General features: G+C 42.9%; 1 protein-coding gene across 1 annotated transcript; it reads left to right on the forward strand.

The window, feature by feature from the left end:
* Nucleotides 1-878: 878 nt before the first annotated feature.
* LOC101483739 (SEC14-like protein 2) lies at nt 879-22,027 on the forward strand. The gene is made up of 12 exons (XM_004566974.4): nt 879-994; nt 1,601-1,676; nt 15,208-15,251; nt 16,131-16,193; nt 16,340-16,528; nt 16,608-16,703; nt 16,784-16,844; nt 16,928-17,011; nt 17,884-17,990; nt 18,084-18,223; nt 18,377-18,546; nt 19,598-22,027. The coding sequence occupies exons 1-12, from the start codon at nt 941-943 to the stop codon at nt 19,726-19,728; spliced, it is 1,215 nt and encodes a 404-aa protein (XP_004567031.1). The 5' UTR covers nt 879-940; the 3' UTR covers nt 19,729-22,027.
* Nucleotides 22,028-22,487: the final 460 nt, after the last annotated feature.

Here is a 22,487-nt window from a genome sequence, read left to right on the forward strand (position 1 = left end):
CAGATATAACAGAGACCTTTAAGGCCTCAAAACAGAACCTTGAGGTACACCATAGGGAGAAGTGGAAGAGGAGCTTTACTTGGAAGCAGCCACAGAAAAGGGTCATTTAGATAAATAAAACCACCGCAAAAGCCAAACCCCTGTACACACAGTATCTCAGTCGATTGAGCACAATGTGATGGTCAACAAAATCTAAAGCATTTTAGCAAAACTCCCAAATTACACTTATAGATCACATAAAACTACACAGTATAAATGAGACAATACTGTCCGATGACATAACACATGCCAAATAACAACAATAAAAAAGGCAGACTTGGTTAATAGAATAGAAGCGCATTCAGTCTGCACTAGCCTTAAACTGGTGGGGTTTTTTGCACTTTTTCTTGAAGGTAGCTATAGAATAAAAGCATTTTATCTCTGTTACTTTTATTGCATTATAACATATTACATAATTATTACATAATTATACAAACTTAATTCTTTAATTAAGTTTGTATAATTTTTAATGATTATCATTAAAAACATGGCGTATTATCAAATTTTATTGATCCCTGGGGGAAATGTACAAGCTACCCAGCAGTGTATGAAGCAAATCAAAGTAGCAACATTAAAAGGCTTACACTGGTAAATGGGCATGCCCTGTATAATTAAGTGACAGGATTATTTGGGGGTTGCTCATTGTGCAGTAATGTGAGCCTTTTTGAATGCCTCCCCTGTAATCAGGTTTCACAAGGTGACAAAATATAAACAGATCTTTAAGCTAAAAGATGAAAGTCCACCTATTTGTGTGAGTGTTTGGTGTGTGGGCAGATCTCTGTGTAGGGATGGGTCGGTGTGTGTGTGAGGGGGTGTGGCTTTTTTACTATTCTATCTCAATTTCCCCCAAGTGCTGTTCATTCACATAGGCTGCTTCCATTAAACACACAAGGTCACAGAGATGAGTGGACGAATAGGAGACCTGAGCCCAAAGCAGGCTGAGATTTTAGCCGAGGTAAGACATTTACAATTAACGTTATGCAGATATATATGTTCAGTTGAATGGTTTAATTGTTCTTATCTATCAAATTGTTGTATCTGTGGGCTTGAGGTAGTGTCATATGCAGTAACTCATTGACACTGGTCTTTGGTCTCATCAAAATTGGTTGATATTATGCTGTGAGTTTACTGGGGTGTATCTTTTTTTTTTCCACACAACGAAACACACCACTTTATGTTAATGTCTTGTCTTGTAACATAAATTTAGGGTGGTGGGTTAAGCCTAGAGGAAAGTTTAACTATTCTCTTTTTGAATAAATTGAAACTACAAATAAATTAAAAAATCATTTTGTAGCTTGAACTGATGAGGCCAAGTTAGTACTTTTTGGGCCATTAACAGTCTTTATTATAAGTTAGGTATCTCCTGGTTGTAGTTTCATATATTTGTATGACCAACATATATTTGATTGCCTGTGATTGCACACTGTTATGTACAGACATGAGAGTGGTATCAAACCTCTCTTACTTTGCAATAAAGCGACCAAGTCTAATTTTGCAAATGTAAAACTGTTCCTTAAATAATAAAATAACTTTGTCTTTTCTCTGGTTCTCTCACTTCCAGTTTCGGGAGAGGATTCAGGACATCCTTCCAAGCTTGCCTGCGCAGCATGATCACTACCTCCTGCGCTGGCTCAGAGGTGAGACTTGCATTTATGTACAATGCACACTGAAACCACCTGTTTATAGCAACAATCACCCAAGTCTAGAGTGACTAAAGACGAATGTAAAAAAAACAGAACCAGCTGGAAAAGATGAGTGACAATTAACAACAAAAAATCACGTGGAAAGGAGAGATCTTCGATTCAGTACACTAAATGTATGCCAGTCTCTCTTTTAAAGAGGCTGCCATATGTTTAATAAATCGGTTTTACTTTGACACATATTTCATATATGTTAGTGTTCTGTGTATTTACAAAATATTTCAATGAAAGTGCTTAAATATTGCCACTTACTGTTAATTTATTCTTCTGCCCTACTACAAGAATGACTTTGTCAATCCAATTACTTATCAGACTCCAACCCTGATATGAAGTGTGCATTCTCACTGTTCAGGTGTGTTGAGAAGCTGTAACTATCTTAAGATAAGAAAGATAAGATACTTAACGTTGAGTGAAACACAACAAACATATAACAAAATAAGTGGAAAGGTATGAGTGTCAATAAAAGTTAAAAACGAAACGTAAACCAAAGTAAATTGACTCAAATAAAATAAGGATGAAGTCGGATGCAAATATGAAATTATTTATTAAATAACAAAGTAAAATGTTTCAAAAATCAACAAAGGAAAAATCTGATTTCAAACGGCTTAATGAATATAAACAGCACATATCAGATGGCCCAGCGTAACAGAGGCCAGAGCATTGTGTTTGCATCTGTTCTCTGCTGTAACAGTGAGCGAAAAGATGATTCTCTGCTACCCAGACATGTTGTATTGTAAGGACTATTGGGTGACATATTAAAGATTTCCTGTATCAGTACTTGTGGCAGCTAACAGGCATAAAAGCTGTTAAAGACCCTCATATAGAGGCTAAACAACTAATAATGCTATAAATTAGAAGATTTCAGTAACAGGGGATATTTTTGCACAGAATGAAAGCTTGTGGTATACCACGAACTTTTCATGGCTGCCATTATACTCTACAAGTATACTGGCAGCCTTATAATGCCTGAGGCTACCTTCAGTCTCTGGTAAACTCTGATATTTAAAGCAGTTGAGTAGGAATAAACAAACAAACCTGTTCCGAACATGAAACTAAATCCAGTTTCAGTGCAAGAGTGTAGCCATACCAGAGATGGAGGGTTCAGTATCGACAGAATACTTCTTTCAAGGGACTGATCTCATAAATATAACCTATGCATTCATGTTGATTATCTATTATTGCCTACAAATTTGAGTTTTTCTTTTCTTTTTTGGGGGGGAGGGAATACTGCATTATATTAAATTTCATGCCTCTAACACAAGAGGGGCAAAACCTTTTATGTAGTAAGTTTATTGTGTCATTTTACTAAACGATCTGAATCTGAAGTGCGTGGTATAAGGACTCCAGACTTTTAATAAGGTGGTTTTAAATCAGTCTTCTTGTTAATTTCCACTGCCAGTGAAATAAAAGTCATTGAGTAATGCATTAAACATGTGAGCTTAGAATGAGGGAGAAGGCCTCCCTTTCTCTGAATAGCATTGGAATTGCTTCTATCTGATGCTGTGTTTAAGGGTCCAGTGAGACCTAAAAAGAAATCAAACCTGACTGGAGATAAAGAAACATAGTATTTTCACATGGGCTTATACTTGGAAGGGAGTTTACCATCCATCCATCCATCCATCCATCCATCTTCATCCGCTTTGTCCGGGGCCGGGTCGCGGGGGCAGCAGCCTAAGCAAAGAGGCCCAGACCTCCCTCTCCCCAGCCACCTCCTCCAGCTTATCTGGGGGAATACCAAGGCGTTCCCAGGCCAGCCGAGAGATATAATCTCTCCAGCGTGTCCTGGGTCTGCCCCGGGGCCTCCTCCCGGTGGGACATGCCTGGAACACCTCACCCAGGAGGCGCCCAGGGGGCATCCTTGTCAGATGCCCGAACCACCTCAGCTGGCTCCTTTCGATGTGGAGCAGCAGCTGCTCTACTCTGAGCCCCTCCCGGATGGCCGAACTTCTCACCCTATCTCTAAGGGAGAGGCCAGCCACCCTTCGGAGGGAGCTCATTTCTGCCGCTTGTATCCGCGATCTCGTTCTTTCGGTCACTACCCATAGCTCGTGGCCATAGGTGAGGGTAGGGACGTAGATCGACCGGTAAATTGAGAGCTTCGCTTTTACACTCAGCTCCCTCTTCACCACGACGGACCGGTGCAGCGTCCGCATTACTGCAGCTGCAGCCCCAATCCGTCTGTCGATCTCCGGCTCCCTTCTCCCATCACTCGCGAACAAGACCCCGAGATACTTGAACTCCTCCACTTGGGGCAGGAACTCATCCCCAACCCGGAGTGGGCACTCCACCCTTTTCCGGCTGAGAACCATGGCCTCAGATTTGGAGGTGCTGATCCTCATTCCCACTGCTTCACACTCGGCTGCGAACCGTTCCAGTGCGAGCTGGAGGCCCTCACCCGATGAAGCCAACAGAACCACATCATCTGCAAAAATCAGAGATGAGATTCTGAGGCCACCAAAGCGAAAGCCCTCCGCCACTTGGCTGCGCCTAGAAATCCTGTCCATAAAAATTATGAACAGAACCGGAGACAAAGGGCAGCCCTGGGGCAGCCCATCACCCACCGGGAACAAGTCCGACTTATTGCCGGCAATGCGAACCAAGCTCTTGCAACGGTTGTATAGGGATCGAATGGCCCGTAGCAATGGGCCAGACACCCCATATTCCCGCAACACCTCCCACAGGACACCCCGAGGGACACGGTCGAATGCCTTCTCCAAGTCCACAAAACACATGTAGACTGGTTGGGCAAACTCCCATGCACCCTCAAGTATCCTGGAGAGGATAAAGAGCTGGTCCAGTGTTCCGCGACCAGGACGAAAACCGCATTGTTCCTCCTGTATCCGAGGTTCGACTAACGGACGAACTCTCCTTTCCAGCACCCTGGCATAGACTTTCCCAGGGAGGCTGAGGAGTGTGATCCCCCTGTAGTTGGAACACACCCTCCGGTCCCCTTTCTTAAAGATGGGGACCACCACCCCGGTCTGCCAGTCCACAGGTACTGCCCCTGATCTCCACGCAACATTGCAGAGGCGTGTCAACCAGGACAGCCCTACAACGTCCAGAGCCTTCAGGAACTCGGGGCGGACCTCATCAACACCAGGGGCTCTGCCACCAAGGAGTTGTTTAACTGCCTCAGTGACCTCGCCCCCGGAAATTGGCGGGTCATTCCCCTCATCCCCAGACTCTGCTTCCTCCTCGGAAGACGTGTCAGTGGGATTAAGGAGGTCCTCGAAGTATTCCTTCCACCGCCTGACAATTTTCTCAGTCGACGTCAGCAGCGCTCCGCCAGCACTATACACAGTGCAGGTAGAGCACCGCTTTCCCCTCCTGAGACGTCTGACGGTTTGCCAGAATCTCTTTGAGGCAGTCCGAAAGTCTTTTTCCATGGCCTCTCCGAACTCCTCCCACACCCGAGTTTTTGCTTCAGCCACTGCCCGAGCCGCATTCCGCTTGGCCTGTCGATACCTGTCGGCTGCCTCCGGAGTCCCACAGGCTAACCAAGCCCGATAGGGCTCCTTCTTCAGCCTAGTGGCTCCCTTCACCTCTGGTGTCCACCATTTGGTTCGGGGATTACCACCACGGCAGGCACCAACCACCTTGCGGCCGCAGCTCAATGCAGCAGCTTCGGCAATGGAGACGCTGAACATGGTCCATTCGGACTCAATGTCCCCAGCCTCCCTCGGAATGCTGTTGAAGCTCTGCCGGAGGTGTGCGTTGAAGATCTTGCGGACTGGGGCCTCTGCTAGACGTTCCCAGCACACCCTCACTACGCGTTTAGGTGCACCAGGTCTGTCCAGCGTCTTCCCCCGCCACCTGATCCAACTCACCAGGTGGTGATCAGTTGACAGCTCAGCCCCTCTCTTTACCCGAGTGTCCAGAACATATGGTCGCAGATCTGCTGATACGATTACAAAATCGATCATCGACCTACGGCCTAGAGCGTCCTGGTGCCACGTGCACTTATGGACATTCCTATGTTCGAACAGGGTGTTCGTTATGGCCAAACTGTGATTAGCACAGAAGTCCAATAACAGAGCACCGCTCGGGTTCAGATCAGGGAGGCCGTTCCTCCCAATCACGCCCCTCCAGGTCTTGCTGTCGTTACCCACGTGAGCATTGAAGTCTCCCAGCAGGACAACAGTCTCTCCAGGTGGAGCACCCTCCAGCACCCCCCCCCCCCCCCCCCCCCCCCCCCCCCCCCGGGACTCTAAGAAGGCTGGGTACTCTGAACTGCCACTCGGCGCATAAGCGCAGATGACAGTCAGGACCCGTTCCCCGACCCTAAGGCGCAGGGAACAAACCCTCTCGTCCACCGGGAAAAACCCCAACGTACTGGCAGCAAGCCGAGGGGATATTAGGATACCCACCCCAGCCCGCCGCCTCTCACCAGGGGCAACTCCAGACAGAGACAGAGTCCAGCCCCTCTCCAGGAGACTGGTTCCAGAGCCCAAGCCATGTGTAGAGGTGAGCCCGACTATATCTAGCCGGTACCTCTCAACCTCACGCACTAACTCAGGCTCCTTCCCCACCAGAGAGGTGACATTCCATGTCCCTATTGCCAGTCTTGGCAGCCGGGGGTCAGTCCGCCAGGGCCTCCGCTCCTGGCCGCCACCCGGCACACAATGCACCCGACCCCTATGGCGCCTCCTGCGGGTGGTGGGCCTGCGGGCGGATGGGCCCATGTCTCCTCTTCGGGCTGTGCCCGGCCGGGCCCCATGGACTAAGGCCCGGCCACCAGACGCTCGCCCTCGGGCACCCTCTCCGGGCCTGGCTCCAGGGCGAGGCCCCGGTGACCCTATCCCGGGCAGGGTAAACTGTTCCCTCGGTGTCCTTTTCATAAGGGTCTTATGAATCGCTCTTTGTCTGGTCCCTCACCCAGGGCCAATTTGCCATGGGAGACCCTACCAGGGGGCAAAAGCCCCCAGACAACATAGCCCCTGGGATCCCTAGGGGCTTTACTAACATACAAAAAATAATTAAAGATTTTATATAAAGGAAGTGGAGTAAATGAAGTAAACATAATTTAAATGTGGAAATATACCTACCTCATACAGTACTCGAGTAAATTCAATTATCGCAACTGATTATGTAAAGTGTAATAAATCAGAAATTAGAAGTAACTTCAGTTTTATTATGCTAACTTGTGTTTCCAGTTATTAAGGTTTAATGAATGGTGATGATTTTTATCCCCATCTATTCTTTCCATACAAGCAGAGCAGCTGCAGGAAGAGCTGATATACATCAGAAAACATTGTTGTTGTTTTTTTTAAAAAAAACAAAAAACAACCTTTTCTGGCTGCATTAACTGACTTTCCATTCTTTGGAAAGCCAGTTTATCGAATAACCTGTCAAATTAATATTACTGAATCATGGTTAGTGTTGGCTCAAACAAAAGAGGACCCTTCTATCATAGAAATGTATCAGGATAAATTCTGAATGTATTTATTTGCATGAATAGTCAATGAAAATGTGCCATATGTGCAGTTTTCACATATGGCACATATAATCATTTTAGATTTTTTTGTACATTGCAGTTGATTGACTGAAATAAATATGACCCAAACTGTTAATTTTCACATTTTCTGTTTCTACATTTTGAATCTAAATTTCAGATTGATGTAAAAATCAACCTGAAATTTGACCTCATTCACTCTGCATTCACTCTGAAAACTTCTAATCTGACATATTATTCTGTGGTTTGCATGTGACATTAGTTTCTGTTGATGAGTAACTTGTTCCATGTGTTAAACAGCCTGTAGCTCCTGGTACCCAAACACCAAGAAGCACTGCAGAATGAATGTAAACGTTTGTATACTTATAAATACTAAATTAATTAATTATTAAGCATTTACTTCAGTGATAAAGCACAGAGAGGGGGGGTTTACAGAGGGAATTCATTTGTTGTTGAACAAGTGCTCAGATGTTTCATTTTTGGGGAATAAAAAAGAAAGCTTACATGTTCTTTTGCCTACTAATGTTTAGATTAAACAGCTGATAGATGTAGCATATTGTCTGATTTGTAGTTAAATCGGGATTAACTGCATGGCACGTGTAATAAAAGATATTTAAACCTGCTCACATACTCCCAATGGGTATAAACTACCCAAAAAAGCAAAATAAGACAGACAAAAAACAAAAAAACTTTTTAACCTACATATTTGAAGCATGGGTTCAGTTTGTATCAAAGACTGAAATGTTTTTTATTTCCTGTAATCTGATGGAAAACATGTATTAAAATGAAGTGCATTTACATGCTGTAGCTACAAATGTCACTCTTTTGTTTACCCTCCATTCCATGCAGCTCAAGAGGGAAAAACTGCCCAGAAAAACAGACATGAAACATGTTGTCCCGAAGACACTTGTGTTTTTAACAGAACTGCATTTTAAATTTCTTGTACTGATAAAAGCTGGAAAAGACTCACTGCTCACTGTTGCACTCTTTAACTGAAACATGATGCTCAAACTTGAAAAGACTTTCCGATAGAACATGTCTCCTCCAGCTTCTTAGCACAGACAGGCTACATGATGTATATAAAATATGGGCATGGATAAACCTGGACTCTTTCTAATGGCCAGCAGTGAGCCATTACTGAGTCAGACTCAAAGTCTAAGCTATTGACTCATCAACTCTTGTGATCTGTGACCTCAGTAAACAGTTTGTGGTTTCAGTGGCTTACTGAACACATCATGATGTTTACTTTTAGTTCAAAGGGAGGATAAAGCACAGTGAAACTGACCATTGGGCTTGCAGTGTCCCTCTGTTTCTCAGTAAGATCCACTCAACTTTAATCATGACTGAGTTTAAACACCAAGATGCTGACAGTGAAAAATCTCAGCCTGAGTTCTCTGCTGCTCAGTTTTCTCCTGTGCTTTTCTCCTGTGCTTTAGTTGGTATTTGATGATGTAAAGACAAGAAATCAGTAATTAACTGTCCTGCTTTTGACTACTTGCATCTGTTCTGTGTCTGCTTCAAAAAGTTAACCATATATTTTATACTTGAACCAGAGCAGGATGATGCATTATGATGCATTCAGGGAAACAGCCCCCCCTTGAAAAAAACCCCTGTGAACTCAGTCATGCCATCTGTTGCCTCTCTTTCCGCTAGGCTAATGACCTACTGGCTGCCATCTTTACATGTGACCTGTTGTCTTATGTAATGTTTTAGCATTTAGTTAGATAAGCTTACCTTCCAAAAAAGTTGTGATATACTATTTTTATGTGAGATATAAAGTGGCATATATGGCATAACACTCTCTACTAAATTGCGGTGTAGTAACAACAATACCCTTTGTTTGTTTGTTTTTAATCAGGTTATTTATGAAAGCCTTAGTCGTCTTTCAGTTAATCATTGATTTCTTACCTATCAGTTTTGTCTGACAGTTTAAAGAGAATGAACATGGAGTCAATGCCATTCTCAGTGTAAATGTTTGTTTTCTGCTGTGCAAAACCAGACTTGGTCTTGGTCTCCAAGCTTGATCAAGAGTAAGCTTCAAAGCACTGACTGCTGCTGTTTCAGCTGAGCTACAATTTAATTAAGTTGTCCTGGTGATTTTTAAAAAGACTGATATTTTTTGTCTTCCTGTATTTAACAACACAAAAGTCAAACTGAGTTCTAAATCTTTATGAAGTATCATGAAATAGGTAGAGCTTTGAGGGCAGTCCCTGCGAGAATCTGACATAGTTTCTAATCATTTTGAAACTTGACACTAGCTTTAGGCAGCACGGTGGCACGGTGGTTAGCACTGTTGCCGCACAGCAAGAAGGTCCTGAGTTCAATTCCACCAGCAGGCCGGGGTCTTTCTGTGTGGAGTTTGCATGTTCTCCCCGTGTTTGCGTGGGTTCCCTCCGGGTACTCCGGCTTCCTCCCACCGTCATGACAGCTGGGATAGGCTCCAGCGCCCCCCGCGACCCTGAAAAGGATAAGCGGAAGCGAATGGATGGACACTAGCTTTAGTTTTGTCAAATTGTAAACTGCAGTAAAAGTATCATGTCAGCTGGTCAGTGCATTCACTCCTTGATGCTACCATGTGAAAGAACACATCAGACTATACATTAGAGTTTGACTGATTAGTTTAAGGTATGGTTCGAGTGAAGAACAGATTACAGTCTGGGTGATCTGGTTTAGAAAGTTAGACACAGATTAGAATGCTCGTTTGGTGTTTTCACCTTTCACCAACTACAGCACCCATTGTACATGTGTACATGGGTGCTGGACGATGCTTCAACAGAAACCAGAACAGGGCCCTATTTCAGGAAGCCGGTTTAGAAAACCATATGTTCTGGACACTCGGGTAAAGAGAGGGGCTGAGCTGTCAACTGATCACCACCTGGTGGTGAGTTGGATCAGGTGGCGGGGGAAGACGCTGGACAGACCTGGTGCACCTAAACGCGTAGTGAGGGTGTGCTGGGAACGTCTAGCAGAGGCCCCAGTCCGCGAGATCTTCAACGCACACCTCCGGCAGAGCTTCAACAGCATTCCGAGGGAGACTGGGGACATTGAGTCCGAATGGACCATGTTCAGCGTCTCCATTGCCGAAGCTGCTGCATTGAGCTGCGGCCGCAAGGTGGTTGGTGCCTGCCGTGGTGGTAATCCCTGAACCAAATGGTGGACACCAGAGGTGAAGGGAGCCACTAGGCTGAAGAAGGAGTCCTATCGGGCTTGGTTAGCCTGTGGGACTCCGGAGGCAGCCAACAGGTATCGACAGGCCAAGCGGAATGCGGCTCGGGCAGTGGCTGAAGCAAAAACTCGGGTGTGGGAGGAGTTCGGAGAGGCCATGGAAAAAGACTTTCGGACTGCCTCAAAGAGATTCTGGCAAACCGTCAGACGTCTCAGGAGGGGAAAGCGGTGCTCTACCTGCACTGTGTATAGTGCTGGCGGAGCGCTGCTGACGTCGACTGAGAAAATTGTCAGGCGGTGGAAGGAATACTTCGAGGACCTCCTTAATCCCACTGACACGTCTTCCGAGGAGGAAGCAGAGTCTGGGGATGAGGGGAATGGCCCGCCAATTTCCGGGGGCGAGGTCACTGAGGCAGTTAAACAACTCCTTGGTGGCAGAGCCCCTGGTGTTGATGAGGTCCGCCCCGAGTTCCTGAAGGCTCTGGACGTTGTAGGGCTGTCCTGGTTGACACGCCTCTGCAGTGTTGCGTGGAGATCAGGGGCAGTACCTGTGGACTGGCAGACCGGGGTGGTGGTCCCCATCTTTAAGAAAGGGGACCGGAGGGTGTGTTCCAACTACAGGGGGATCACACTCCTCAGCCTCCCTGGGAAAGTCTATGCCAGGGTGCTGGAAAGGAGAGTTCGTCCGTTAGTCGAACCTCGGCTACAGGAGGAACAATGCGGTTTTCGTCCTGGTCGCGGAACACTGGACCAGCTCTTTATCCTCTCCAGGATACTTGAGGGTGCATGGGAGTTTGCCCAACCAGTCTACATGTGTTTTGTGGACTTGGAGAAGGCATTCGACCGTGTCCCTCGGGGTGTCCTGTGGGAGGTGTTGCGGGAATATGGGGTGTCTGGCCCATTGCTACGGGCCATTCGATCCCTATACAACCGTTGCAAGAGCTTGGTTCGCATTGCCGGCAATAAGTCGGACTCGTTCCCGGTGGGTGATGGGCTCCGCCAGGGCTGCCCTTTGTCACCGGTTCTGTTCATAATTTTTATGGACAGGATTTCTAGGCGCAGCCAAGTGGCGGAGGGCTTTCGCTTTGGTGGCCTCAGAATCTCATCTCTGATTTTTGCAGATGATGTGGTTCTGTTGGCTTCATCGGGTGAGGGCCTCCAGCTCGCACTGGAACGGTTCGCAGCCGAGTGTGAAGCAGTGGGAATGAGGATCAGCACCTCCAAATCTGAGGCCATGGTTCTCAGCCGGAAAAGGGTGGAGTGCCCACTCCGGGTCGGGGATGAGTTCCTGCCCCAAGTGGAGGAGTTCAAGTATCTCGGGGTCTTGTTCGCGAGTGATGGGAGAAGGGAGCCGGAGATCGACAGACGGATTGGGGCTGCAGCTGCAGTAATGCGGACGTTGCACCGGTCCGTCGTGGTGAAGAGGGAGCTGAGTGTAAAAGCGAAGCTCTCAATTTACCGGTCGGTCTACGTCCCTACCCTCACCTATGGCCACGAGCTGTGGGTAGTGACCGAAAGAACGAGATCGCGGATACAAGCGGCAGAAATGAGCTCCCTCCGAAGGGTGGCTGGCCTCTCCCTTAGAGATAGGGTGAGAAGTTCGGCCATCCGGGAGGGGCTCAGAGTAGAGCAGCTGCTGCTCCACATCGAAAGGAGCCAGCTGAGGTGGTTCGGGCATCTGACAAGGATGCCCCCTGGGCGCCTCCTGGGTGAGGTGTTCCAGGCATGTCCCACCGGGAGGAGGCCCCGGGGCAGACCCAGGACACGCTGGAGAAATTATATCTCTCGGCTGGCCTGGGAACGCCTTGGTATTCCCCCGGATAAGCTGGAGGAGGTGGCTGGGGAGAGGGAGGTCTGGGCCTCTTTGCTTAGGCTGCTGCCCCCGCGACCCGGCCCCGGACAAAGCGGATGAGGATGGATGGGTTTAGAAAACTCAGAGTGAAAAACGATACTCAGGGTTGAGTAACCCCGAACTGTCCAACTCGGAATATTCGGTTTCAGAAAGGCTGATAACAATTAGTTCAATCAACGCGGAGTTGCTTTAACCCCAAGTTAAGCGCGCGCACGAGGATACATAAAGCCCTGATCAGTGGAGCACAGATTAAGCGAGTCACCATGGAGACGGAGGGGAAGAAGGCGCGGTCAATGTATTTCACAGCGCTTGAGACCGAAATTCTGATGGCAGCATATGCTGATAACATGCAAATTTTGCAGAAAAAAAGTAACACAGCCTCAGCTGCAAAAGAAAGGGAGCATGCATGGCAAAACAAAGCCGACAGAGTCAATGCGTGAGTGTTAATTTAAACATTGATCTAGGGATTTCCACCCATTTAACACGTTATTTTATTATATTTTATTTTGTATTTTATACATTTGATTTTGTGATGTGATGTGAGCGCAGGTGCAACCCAACAGGCCCCAAACGTTCCTGGCAGCAAGTAAAAATGAAATATAAAAATATAGTCCAAACAGGTAAGGTGTAATTGTATTATGAGCCATGCTTGGTCTGTTTGTCCGATGTAAATCAATTGTAGTTAGAGGCTACATTAATTTTCTTTCTGTAAGCACTTATTGAAATTATCTGAGCACATTACAAGTACATATTTGCTTACTCTGTATGCTCATATGCGACCCGTTATAGCCAACAGAAAAAAAGCGGAGGCCCGAAAAACAGCTGGGGGTCCTCCACCACCACCACTCACAGAGGCTGAGCAGTTGGCTTCCACATTTGTGATAATGTTGGCAGCATCACATATGATCTTCACAGTGCAGAGAACACAAATCAGCATCCATTACTATAATGAAATAATTTGTTAGTTTGAAATGCTACAGGGAACTATGTACCTGTACATTAATGCTGTGGAAAGACTTCCTGTTCACATAGTCTCCTTCATTTACTGAAGGAGCAATGATTGGAATGTGAGTGCCATCTATACAGCCAATCACGCCTGGGAACCGTGAGAATAAATGTAAAATTTAAGTAGTAGTTCAAGTATCACCACATCATGAATTAAGTTTCGTTCATCCTGATACCTGCAATTTTGTGGAATCCCTCTTTGATAAATCTTGTGGGTCTATGACCGGGGAACACCACAAATGAGTACACGAGACGTTTCAGTGCAACTGTAACATTCCTGACTGCCCGACAGACGGTAGCCTTGGAAACGTGCTCAGCGTCACCAATATTATACAGAAAGCTCCCGTTTGCAAAAAACCGAAGTGCAATACAAATAATATGTACAGAACTGAGAGAATGTCCGCGATGTGTCACATGAGCAATATTAGGCCTGAGGATGTTATTCAAATGAATTGTAGATTGTGCTGAAAAACGGTAACGTTCACACAGAAAATCATCAGGAAATGATAAAATGTCCAAACGCGCTCTAATCACTCTCTCCCGGCGGAGAGCTCTGCGGAGAATTTGGGCTTCAACATCTACTGGCTCTTCAAGGAAGGAGCACGCCATGTCTGACACTTCCTACAGTCAGGTTTCCGACAAAGAGGCGGAGAAAGTCAGGGTTAGTTGAAGTAAACCTGCTAGGGGGCAGGTTAGCTTCACAGAGTGTGTCGTCATAGTGAATCACTCAGAATTAATCTAAACTCGCTTTGTGAAACCGAAAACCCAGTTTTCGTTAACTCAGGGTATACTTACTCAGAGTTTGCACTAAACCGGCTTCCTGAAATAGGGCCCAGTTCTACAACAACCGCAGTCTGACACTGCATATTACCATCAAGGTCTAAATTCCCTCACTCCACACCACGCATGAATTGATTCCCTGAATCCAGGAGAACATCTGGATCTGAAAGCCTGTGATATGTTCTTGACAACCTCAAGAAAATGTCTCACAATTTTGCTTATTTCAATTTGATATGTATTTCAAAAATGGTAAATAAATCTTTGGTGAATTTGTTGATTAGGATTGCGTCCAAAAGTCACATTGTTACCTTTTTTATTATAATTTTTAAAATAATCTGACAAAGAAACTAACTAAAAGACACACAACACCAATTAATTTCCCTGTTGAAGCTAATAATAGGGTAAAATGTTTGAAAGAAGACACTTTTCTAGCAAAAGTCAGCTCTGACTATTTCAGATCTTTCTGAACAGAGAGCACAAATGCTCAGAAACAGTGTTTTCTTGGTTGGAGATACTGTTACGGCATTTTGAATCAGTGACTTAGGTGATTTATGCTCTGATCAATAATGCAGGGCCCTGTCTGTTCACTCAGCTGTTTAAAGGTCCATAGTTCAGAGGGACTCAGATAAACGGGGTCTCTGTGTCTGCAGTTCAATATTTGTGTTAACCTTGGCCAGTCTCTTTGCTTGAGTAAAAAAAAAAAAAAGTATCATAAGGTTTCTGTTTTATGATCATCAGATATTGTTGATGGTCTTTTAAGTTTACTTTCCTCTTCTGTATGCAATCATGATCAATCTACTTAAAGGGCTAATTATTTGTATTAAAATGTTTAATATTGCTTGGATAGTATCATGGCTAACTTTTTAAGGATTCTTTTTGAAAACATTTTTTTCTTTATCTTTTGGTGGTGATTTGTTGAGATGTTTGAGAAAAAAGGGGAGGGTGAAGAAAGATTTCTTTTCAGGTGTCCTATAGTTTTCCATTTAAAAAGTAATAAACTGGCAACCACAAACCAAATTAAAAAAAAAAAAAAAACTATAAAGGAAGAAATGTATTTTCTTTGTTCTTAGTTAAAATAGGTATTTTATTTTCCCAGAAGATGGTGTCTTCTCATAGTGTCTCACAGTAACCTGGCATTTCAGTGTTACAGAAGTGGCGTTGTCAGTTTGATTGTATGTGTCTAATGTGGGATTTTTTTCTTTTCTTTTTTCCAGCCCGTAGCTTCAATGTTCACAAAGCTGAAAGCATGATCAGGAAGGTAAGCTCTGTGTTGTTCAGACGGTGAGAGCCTGTTTGCTCTTCAAGTACCCAACTAACACCCAACACATATTTCTACCTGGTGCTGCTTTTCAAATCTCTGTACTAAATGTATTAAATCCATTAAAACTGTATTTACCTTTTAGATATTACATAAAATGACGAGTTTATATAACACAGTGCAATGTTAAAGATTAATCCAGTGTTTGATTTGTGGCCCTCTTTCTAGGGAATTTAGTTAGTGACTCTTTTCATGTTCAAGGACAACGTAATATAGGACAATGTATAGTAAAGTAAATTCATGGAATTAATGGATCAGACTTTATGCCTATAGTTTTAGGGAACCTAGTGCACATATTTCCAGCTATATATCTTTTCAGAATTCACAGTTTAAAATAATCCTCATTGTGATTGGCTGAGTGATAAAGTGATAAAGGCACAGGTGAGTTGGGCTTATGAAATACACCACCAGAACTGTGTAGTTGAGATGATCATATTAGTGATATCTGCTCTCACTGACATCAAACAAATCCAAGAGTGGAAAAACTTAGTGAAAGCAGAATGTTTAGAACAGTCTGAGGGCAGAGCATTGGGCTCACAGAGGTTACTTAATGGACTCTTTGTCTGAAATTCTAGACATATTTAATATAAGCAGCCAACCATTGTAACAGTATATACTGTGTATATGAAACAGAAAATAAAGTAAAGCATGAAAAAAGCTTCTTCCATTTCAAAACATGAAATCATTTCTAGAATAATAGCTATAGAGTGTCTTTGACAGCTGGAGCATTTGTGGGGAAACACATTACTCTGTGTTTGCCTGGTTTTTGTAAGCTTTAGTCTTTAACTTACCCAGCCTTGTTGTCTTCGACCTCTGCAGCATGTGGTGTTTAGGGAACAGATGAAAGTAGACACCATCCTATCTGACTGGAAACCTCCAGAGGTAACCTACTGCATTTTCTTTTTAGCTAATATTTGTGAAAAAGTAGTCTGAACTGAGGATGAAGGGGACTGTTGTTAAATGAGCAGTCTTTCAGACTCTTTAGTTTTTGAAGGTCACATTTTTTTCTTTATGAATCCATCTCTCAGGTGATTAAGAAGTATGTATCTGGAGGGATGTGTGGCTATGACCGTGAGGGAAGTCCAGTCTGGTACGATGTGATTGGCCCTCTAGATCCTAAAGGTCTGCTGATGTCAGCCACCAAACAGGACTTCCTGAAGACTAAGATCCAAAACACAGAGATGCTACGGCAGGAATGTCAAAAACAGTCTGAAAAGGTCAGCCAGGAGTTCTCTGTTCTTCCCTTTCCACTCCTCTCTGCTCGTCTCTTCTAATGTTACTGTGTCTCTCTCTCAGTTGGGGAAGTACATTGAATCCATCACTCTAATCTATGACTGTGAAGGACTTGGATTGAAGCACATTTGGAAACCTGCTATTGAGACCTATGGAGAGGTTTGTTATCAGCTTTTGTAACAATCACCCACTCATACACACGAAACATCTATGTGTCATTACTGCTTTCGGCCATGTAGATCCTCACCATGTTTGAAGACAACTATCCTGAAGGCTTGAAGAGGGTGTTTCTCATCAAAGGTACATAAGACCATTTGTCTGCATATTTGATTTCCACGTTCTGTTTCAGAATTTTGGTTGATAATTTGTATCTTTTGCTGAAGCGCCCAAAATGTTTCCTGTGGCCTACAACCTGATCAAACACTTTCTGTGTGAGGAAACACGGCGCAAGATCATTGTTTTAGGAAGTAAGACAACTTTTCTTTATCCCAGTGTTTTCTGAGTCTTTACTTGATCTTGATGCTAACATTAGCATGCTGAAGTAACAAAGTACTTGCAAAAAGCAGAAACGGGATTCTGAGACCACCCATGTGAAAGCCTTCCATTACTTGGCTACGTCTAGAAATTCTGTCCATAAAAATTACAAACAGAATGGATGACAAAGGGCAGCCCTGGCGGAGATCATCATGAACTTATCGCTGGCTATGCGGACCAAGCTCTTGCAATGTTTCTATAAGGACTGAATGACCACAGGTCTGGTGATACAATTATGAAATCGATCATCGACCTACTGCCTAGAGCTTCCTGGTGCCATGTGGACCACCATGTTTTAACTTATGCTAAAACATGGTTTTTGTTTTGGAGAAACTGTGGTTTGCACAGAAATCCAACAATAAAACACAGCTTGGGTTCAGATCCAGGAGGCCATTCCTCCCAATTATGCCTCTCACCCAGGGCAACTCTAGACTAACACAGAGTCCATCCCAGCTCCAGGAGACTGGTTCTAGAGCCCAAGCCGTGCGTTGAGGTGAGCCCAACTATATCTCATGAGGATGAGCTGGGACGAATCTCTGGTGGGCTCCTTCCCCGCCAGAGAGTTGACATCCCATGTCCCAATTTTGGTAGCTGGGGATCGATCCACCAGGGCTTCTGTGCTACCTGGCACACATTGCACCTGACCCCTATGGGCAATATGCAGTCTTTCTTATATTTACTATTTAGAGTTTATAATTTTACTCTTTTCATCTACACGAATGTCAACCTATAAAGGAACTAAGGTCATGAAACAAAGCAGTCTTATTAAACTAAAAAGTTTTAAATTACAATATTGTGTTTACAGGTAACTGGCAAGAAGTGCTACGTGAACATATTGACCCAGATCAGCTTCCAGTGGTGTATGGAGGAACTCTGACTGACCCAGATGGAGACCCCCACTGCAGAACCATGGTGAGAACAGAGGGAAAGACTGATTAAATACAATGCTGTTCCTCTAAAATTGGAGACTAAAGTGATGCGTGTTTTTGTGTATTGTGGTTGCAGATCAATTTTGGTGGTACAGTTCCCAAGTCCTACTATGTGCAGGATTCAGTGAAGGTTCAGTATAACAAAAGTGTGACCATCAGCCGTGGCTCTGTCATCCAGCTGGAGTTTGATGTTCCTGCAGCCAGCAGCCTCCTGAGGTACAGCAGGTTTATTCTGTGTTCTGAGAACAATGAATCACTGACTTGTAGTGTGTGTTTGTGGTGATTTAGTGATATAGACTTTAAAATTAAATTAAATTAAAAAAAAATACTAAAGCTGCCACTCATGATGAATTCATTATTGCTTGTCAGGTGGCAGTTTGCCAGTGATGGAGCAGATATTGGGTTTGGAGTGTACAAGAGGACTAAAGAGGGCAGCCAACAGAAGATAGCTGACATGCAGCAAGTTCTACCCAGCGAGCGCTACAATGCACACTTGGTCCCTGAAGATAGCTGCCTCACCTGTCCTGAGCCCGGAGTCTGTAAGTAACTCACAGCTGTGTGTACAGGTACTTTTGCAGTAATGTCTGCAAAATTAGTCTGTAACAATGAAAATTGCTCATTTCATTTTGCTTCCAATGCGCCAGACTTTCTTGTTATTTTTTCTTTAAGTGGACTTGAGCAACAGTCCTCCAGCTTTCTAAAGATCTTTCAAACTCTATTCAAAGACCGTTTATATAGGAATCCTTTTTGTTTGTTTGTTGAGGCACTTTAACAATTGACATGTGAATCATTTAAGCATATTCAAGGCTCCTAACTCAATGGACATAACGGATAACTTAAATTCAATTTTAAATTGTAACTTTACGTACCTCGTTACTAGCAGCCTGTTGTAAAAACACAAAGCACATAATTTATTCCCTTTTCCTTAGCTAAATGTCAGACTGCCTTTCAAACCACCAAAGATAACAGTTTAATAGGCATACAATAGTACTTTTGCACTAACAAGGTGATTCCCAAAGAGCTATTGGCCAAAAACTTGGCATATCTCAACATTGTATGCAGTGGGTCCTTAGAAAATGTGAGGAAACTGTCAAGTGGAGGACAAAAGAAAATGTGGCAGACCTAAAAAAATTACCTACAGCAGATGAGAAGTTGAGGTATACCAAATTACATAAAAACTGGACTGAAAATCAAGTGCCAATAAATGTTATGTAGTGATGACTCCAGATGTGAAATTTTGGTTTAAATTGTCATTGATATCAGGACAGAGGTACAACAGTGAGTGTCTTACAGTCATAATACAGTGAAGGCTCTCGCTAATCCAGTATGACCTTTATGTGAAAGCAGTGAGGGATCATCTGGACAGAGAATGTAGCAAAAGGCTAGCTCTTCTTTGGATGCTATAGGGTGTTCACATATTCAGAATCAACAAAATTCTTATTAAAACACAACCTGTCACATTTATAGAGTGATTTAGAAGTGTAGCTGTAACGCGGTGATTTCCCTTGTGGGATCAATAAAGTATTTTATGCGTTTACAGGATGATAGCTTTTCTTAGCTGTTAGTGACTGTATCCTTTGCTTTGTGCAGATGTGCTGTGTTTTGATAACAGCTACAGCATCCTTCAGTCCAAGAAAGTGAGATACAAGGTTGAAGTTATTCCACCGGCAGATGTTCTGATGCAATATCCACGCAGCAGTGGTGATGGAAGGCTACAGTGAGGACACCCACAGCTGAGAGGACACAGTTCTGATCTTTGTTACTAGTTAGCTATGTCATCCCATCGGGGCTAAATTACCTCCACTTCTTCCACTGCGTTCAGTATGTATGAATTCATGATACACACATACATACATTTGTTGTAATTTTATTACGAAGTGACTTAAAACCAGGCTGAATTTGGGAGTCACAGCTGAATCTGCAGCTTTCTTTATCTTTATAGAACTTTTCACTGATTAAAACTTGAAGTTTACCTGACTAATTGCTAAACAACCCATGATAGCTGATTCTACTGGTCACTTTGAATCAGCAAAAAAGATGTTTTTGTATACATCTGATTCATTTTGAGCTCTATTTTTGGCATCTACCCCCTCTCAAGGGAATTATCGCTGGGGGGGGGGTTCAGCCCCATTTTGATCACAAACTTCATGTAATTCATCTATATGTAGTCTGTGAGTTAAGCTTGTGAGGGAAGTTAAACAAAATATCTAAATCATCAATCAATATATATTTCTCAATCAAACGCTAAATCATGAGATCATTTCTGAACATGTATTTACACATACATTTAGGACACTGTACACATTATAATTAAACACTGTTAGGTGTGTTTGGCTTGTAGTTAATGTAACAGATGAGTTACTTTAATTGGAGAGCTTTCCACAGACTTCTGAAGGTTTACTTCAGCATCTTTTAGTGGTAGCTTTAGCTAGTATTGAGTGGTACATACAGTATTATTAAGGGAAATATTAAACAAATTGAGAGAAATAACAGGGTTGGTTTGCCCACGGTGTAATGTAGCCATTGTTTTCCACTGCAAAGAAGAACCATTCAGAACAACAGTAACAAAGAGAAATGTTTACTTTATACAGCATTTCAAACCAGAACCACAATTAACTGTACAAGCTCATCATTTAATACTGAAGGACCACATTTGTAAAGATTTACTGTGTTCTAGTAATTTTTGTAATTAATATGGTAATATATTAGTAAGATGTTCATATATACGTGCTTTGTGAAATATAGTATAATATAAGTGCTTTGTATAAGTGCGTCAGTTTGGGATGGATACAAGAAAAAAAAGCCCTTAAGTTTTAAAAGGCCCACAACATCATGTTTTTGTTGCCATATTTGTCTCTTTATAGTCATCCTGTCTGTGTAGATGTGTTCAGCTCCTTGTGGTAGTTTTGCATCTTGTACATAGTTTCTCTGTCTTAATATTGACATGTTTTGTTTTTGTAATCTGGGCCTGTTCTATGAAGAGAGTTGAACATATCCAGGGTGTCTTTTTGTAATCTGGATTCATCCACTAACCTGGTTATTAGCTGGTTATCAGCTTGTACATTTCATTATTTTTTAAAAGAGAGTTTTAGGTTTTATTCTGCTGCCTGGATTGTTATTAGCTGTTTGAGAGCATGTAAAGAATAAATATAAAAATTGAATTCAAATGAATGCTTAGAGCTGGAATTTGGAACATATCCTGCTCAACAACAGTACAATTTACCATGGCAATATACCCTCATAAGAAGCTAACTACCTTCATGATACAAAACACGCCAGGATTAACCAGTGGAAATATGGTTTAAGAGGTTAAGTAATACAAACTTCCGTGTTAGAGAAAACGCACTGTAAAGTAATACAGTATTACAAGTGTGCATTTTAGGCACTTTGGTGGGTAAGATTGGAACAGAGCTACTACATTTTAAAAAAAGTTTAGCCTATTTGAAAGAAAGGTGTCATAAATGTAGACTGTGTAAATTAACCAACTTAGCAATATCACAATTCTATCTTTTAGACATGTGAGAATAATGGATTGTAACTGACTATTTCTTTAAATTTATATTTAAAAGATAGTGTTAATTTTTCACCTATAGACTCAGTTGTGTTTAACAGCCTAAGAGTAAAAAAAGAAAAGAAAAATAACACCAGAACGTAATGGGTAGGCTTAGTTTATGTGCCAATTGCATATAAAGTCCACAAGTACAAATAGTTTTTCTGGTACAAACATGCACAGAGGCAAAACAGTCAAATTACTTTCTGGGGCTATTTATCAAATCAAATTCTGAAGTTTTGTTTGATAAGTGTACCTCCACTCTGCTCAAACTGGATAATAATGGCCTTTAAAATTACTGATTGCTGCACTATAATCTCTTGAAATTAAAGATGTACATAATTATAATTGATCCACAATCTAAAGAAGCATGACGTCATGATGTAAAATGATGCTGGTTTATTTCTTAATCATTGGAAACTCTGTCATTGTGGAATTTTAATAAATAAATTTTTATTCATAAATACAAACCTTTTGTACTGTTTTTTATTACAGTATCCCTTATGTTCAAGCACATGCAAGTGTGGTATTACAGAAACACATAATAATCAGTATGTGACTGCAAACTTTCAGCTTTAATTCTGTTTGTTTAACAAATACTTTAGATTAGACACTGTTGGGGAATTACATACATTTTTTTACATAGTCTCTCATTTTCTGAAGCGTCAGTGACTGCCTGAAGTCTAGAAGCCATAGACATCACCATGAAATCAAACCATGTGAAAGGAACAAACGTTCATTTCGTTTTAAAATTCGCATGCTGTGACTAAAGAAAAATGTCTGTGCCTGTGCACATCGCTTTAAAAGAGGAAATCGGTCAGAATGCTTCGTAATGTGTTCAGTTAGGGTTGTTCCCTGGACCCAGGCATCGGCAATACAAAATAACAACAAATAAACACAAAAAGACTCACATAAAGAGACAAAATAGAC

The sequence above is a fragment of the Maylandia zebra genome, linkage group LG7 (genome assembly GCF_041146795.1).
Source record: "Maylandia zebra isolate NMK-2024a linkage group LG7, Mzebra_GT3a, whole genome shotgun sequence".
NCBI lineage: Eukaryota > Metazoa > Chordata > Actinopteri > Cichliformes > Cichlidae > Maylandia > Maylandia zebra.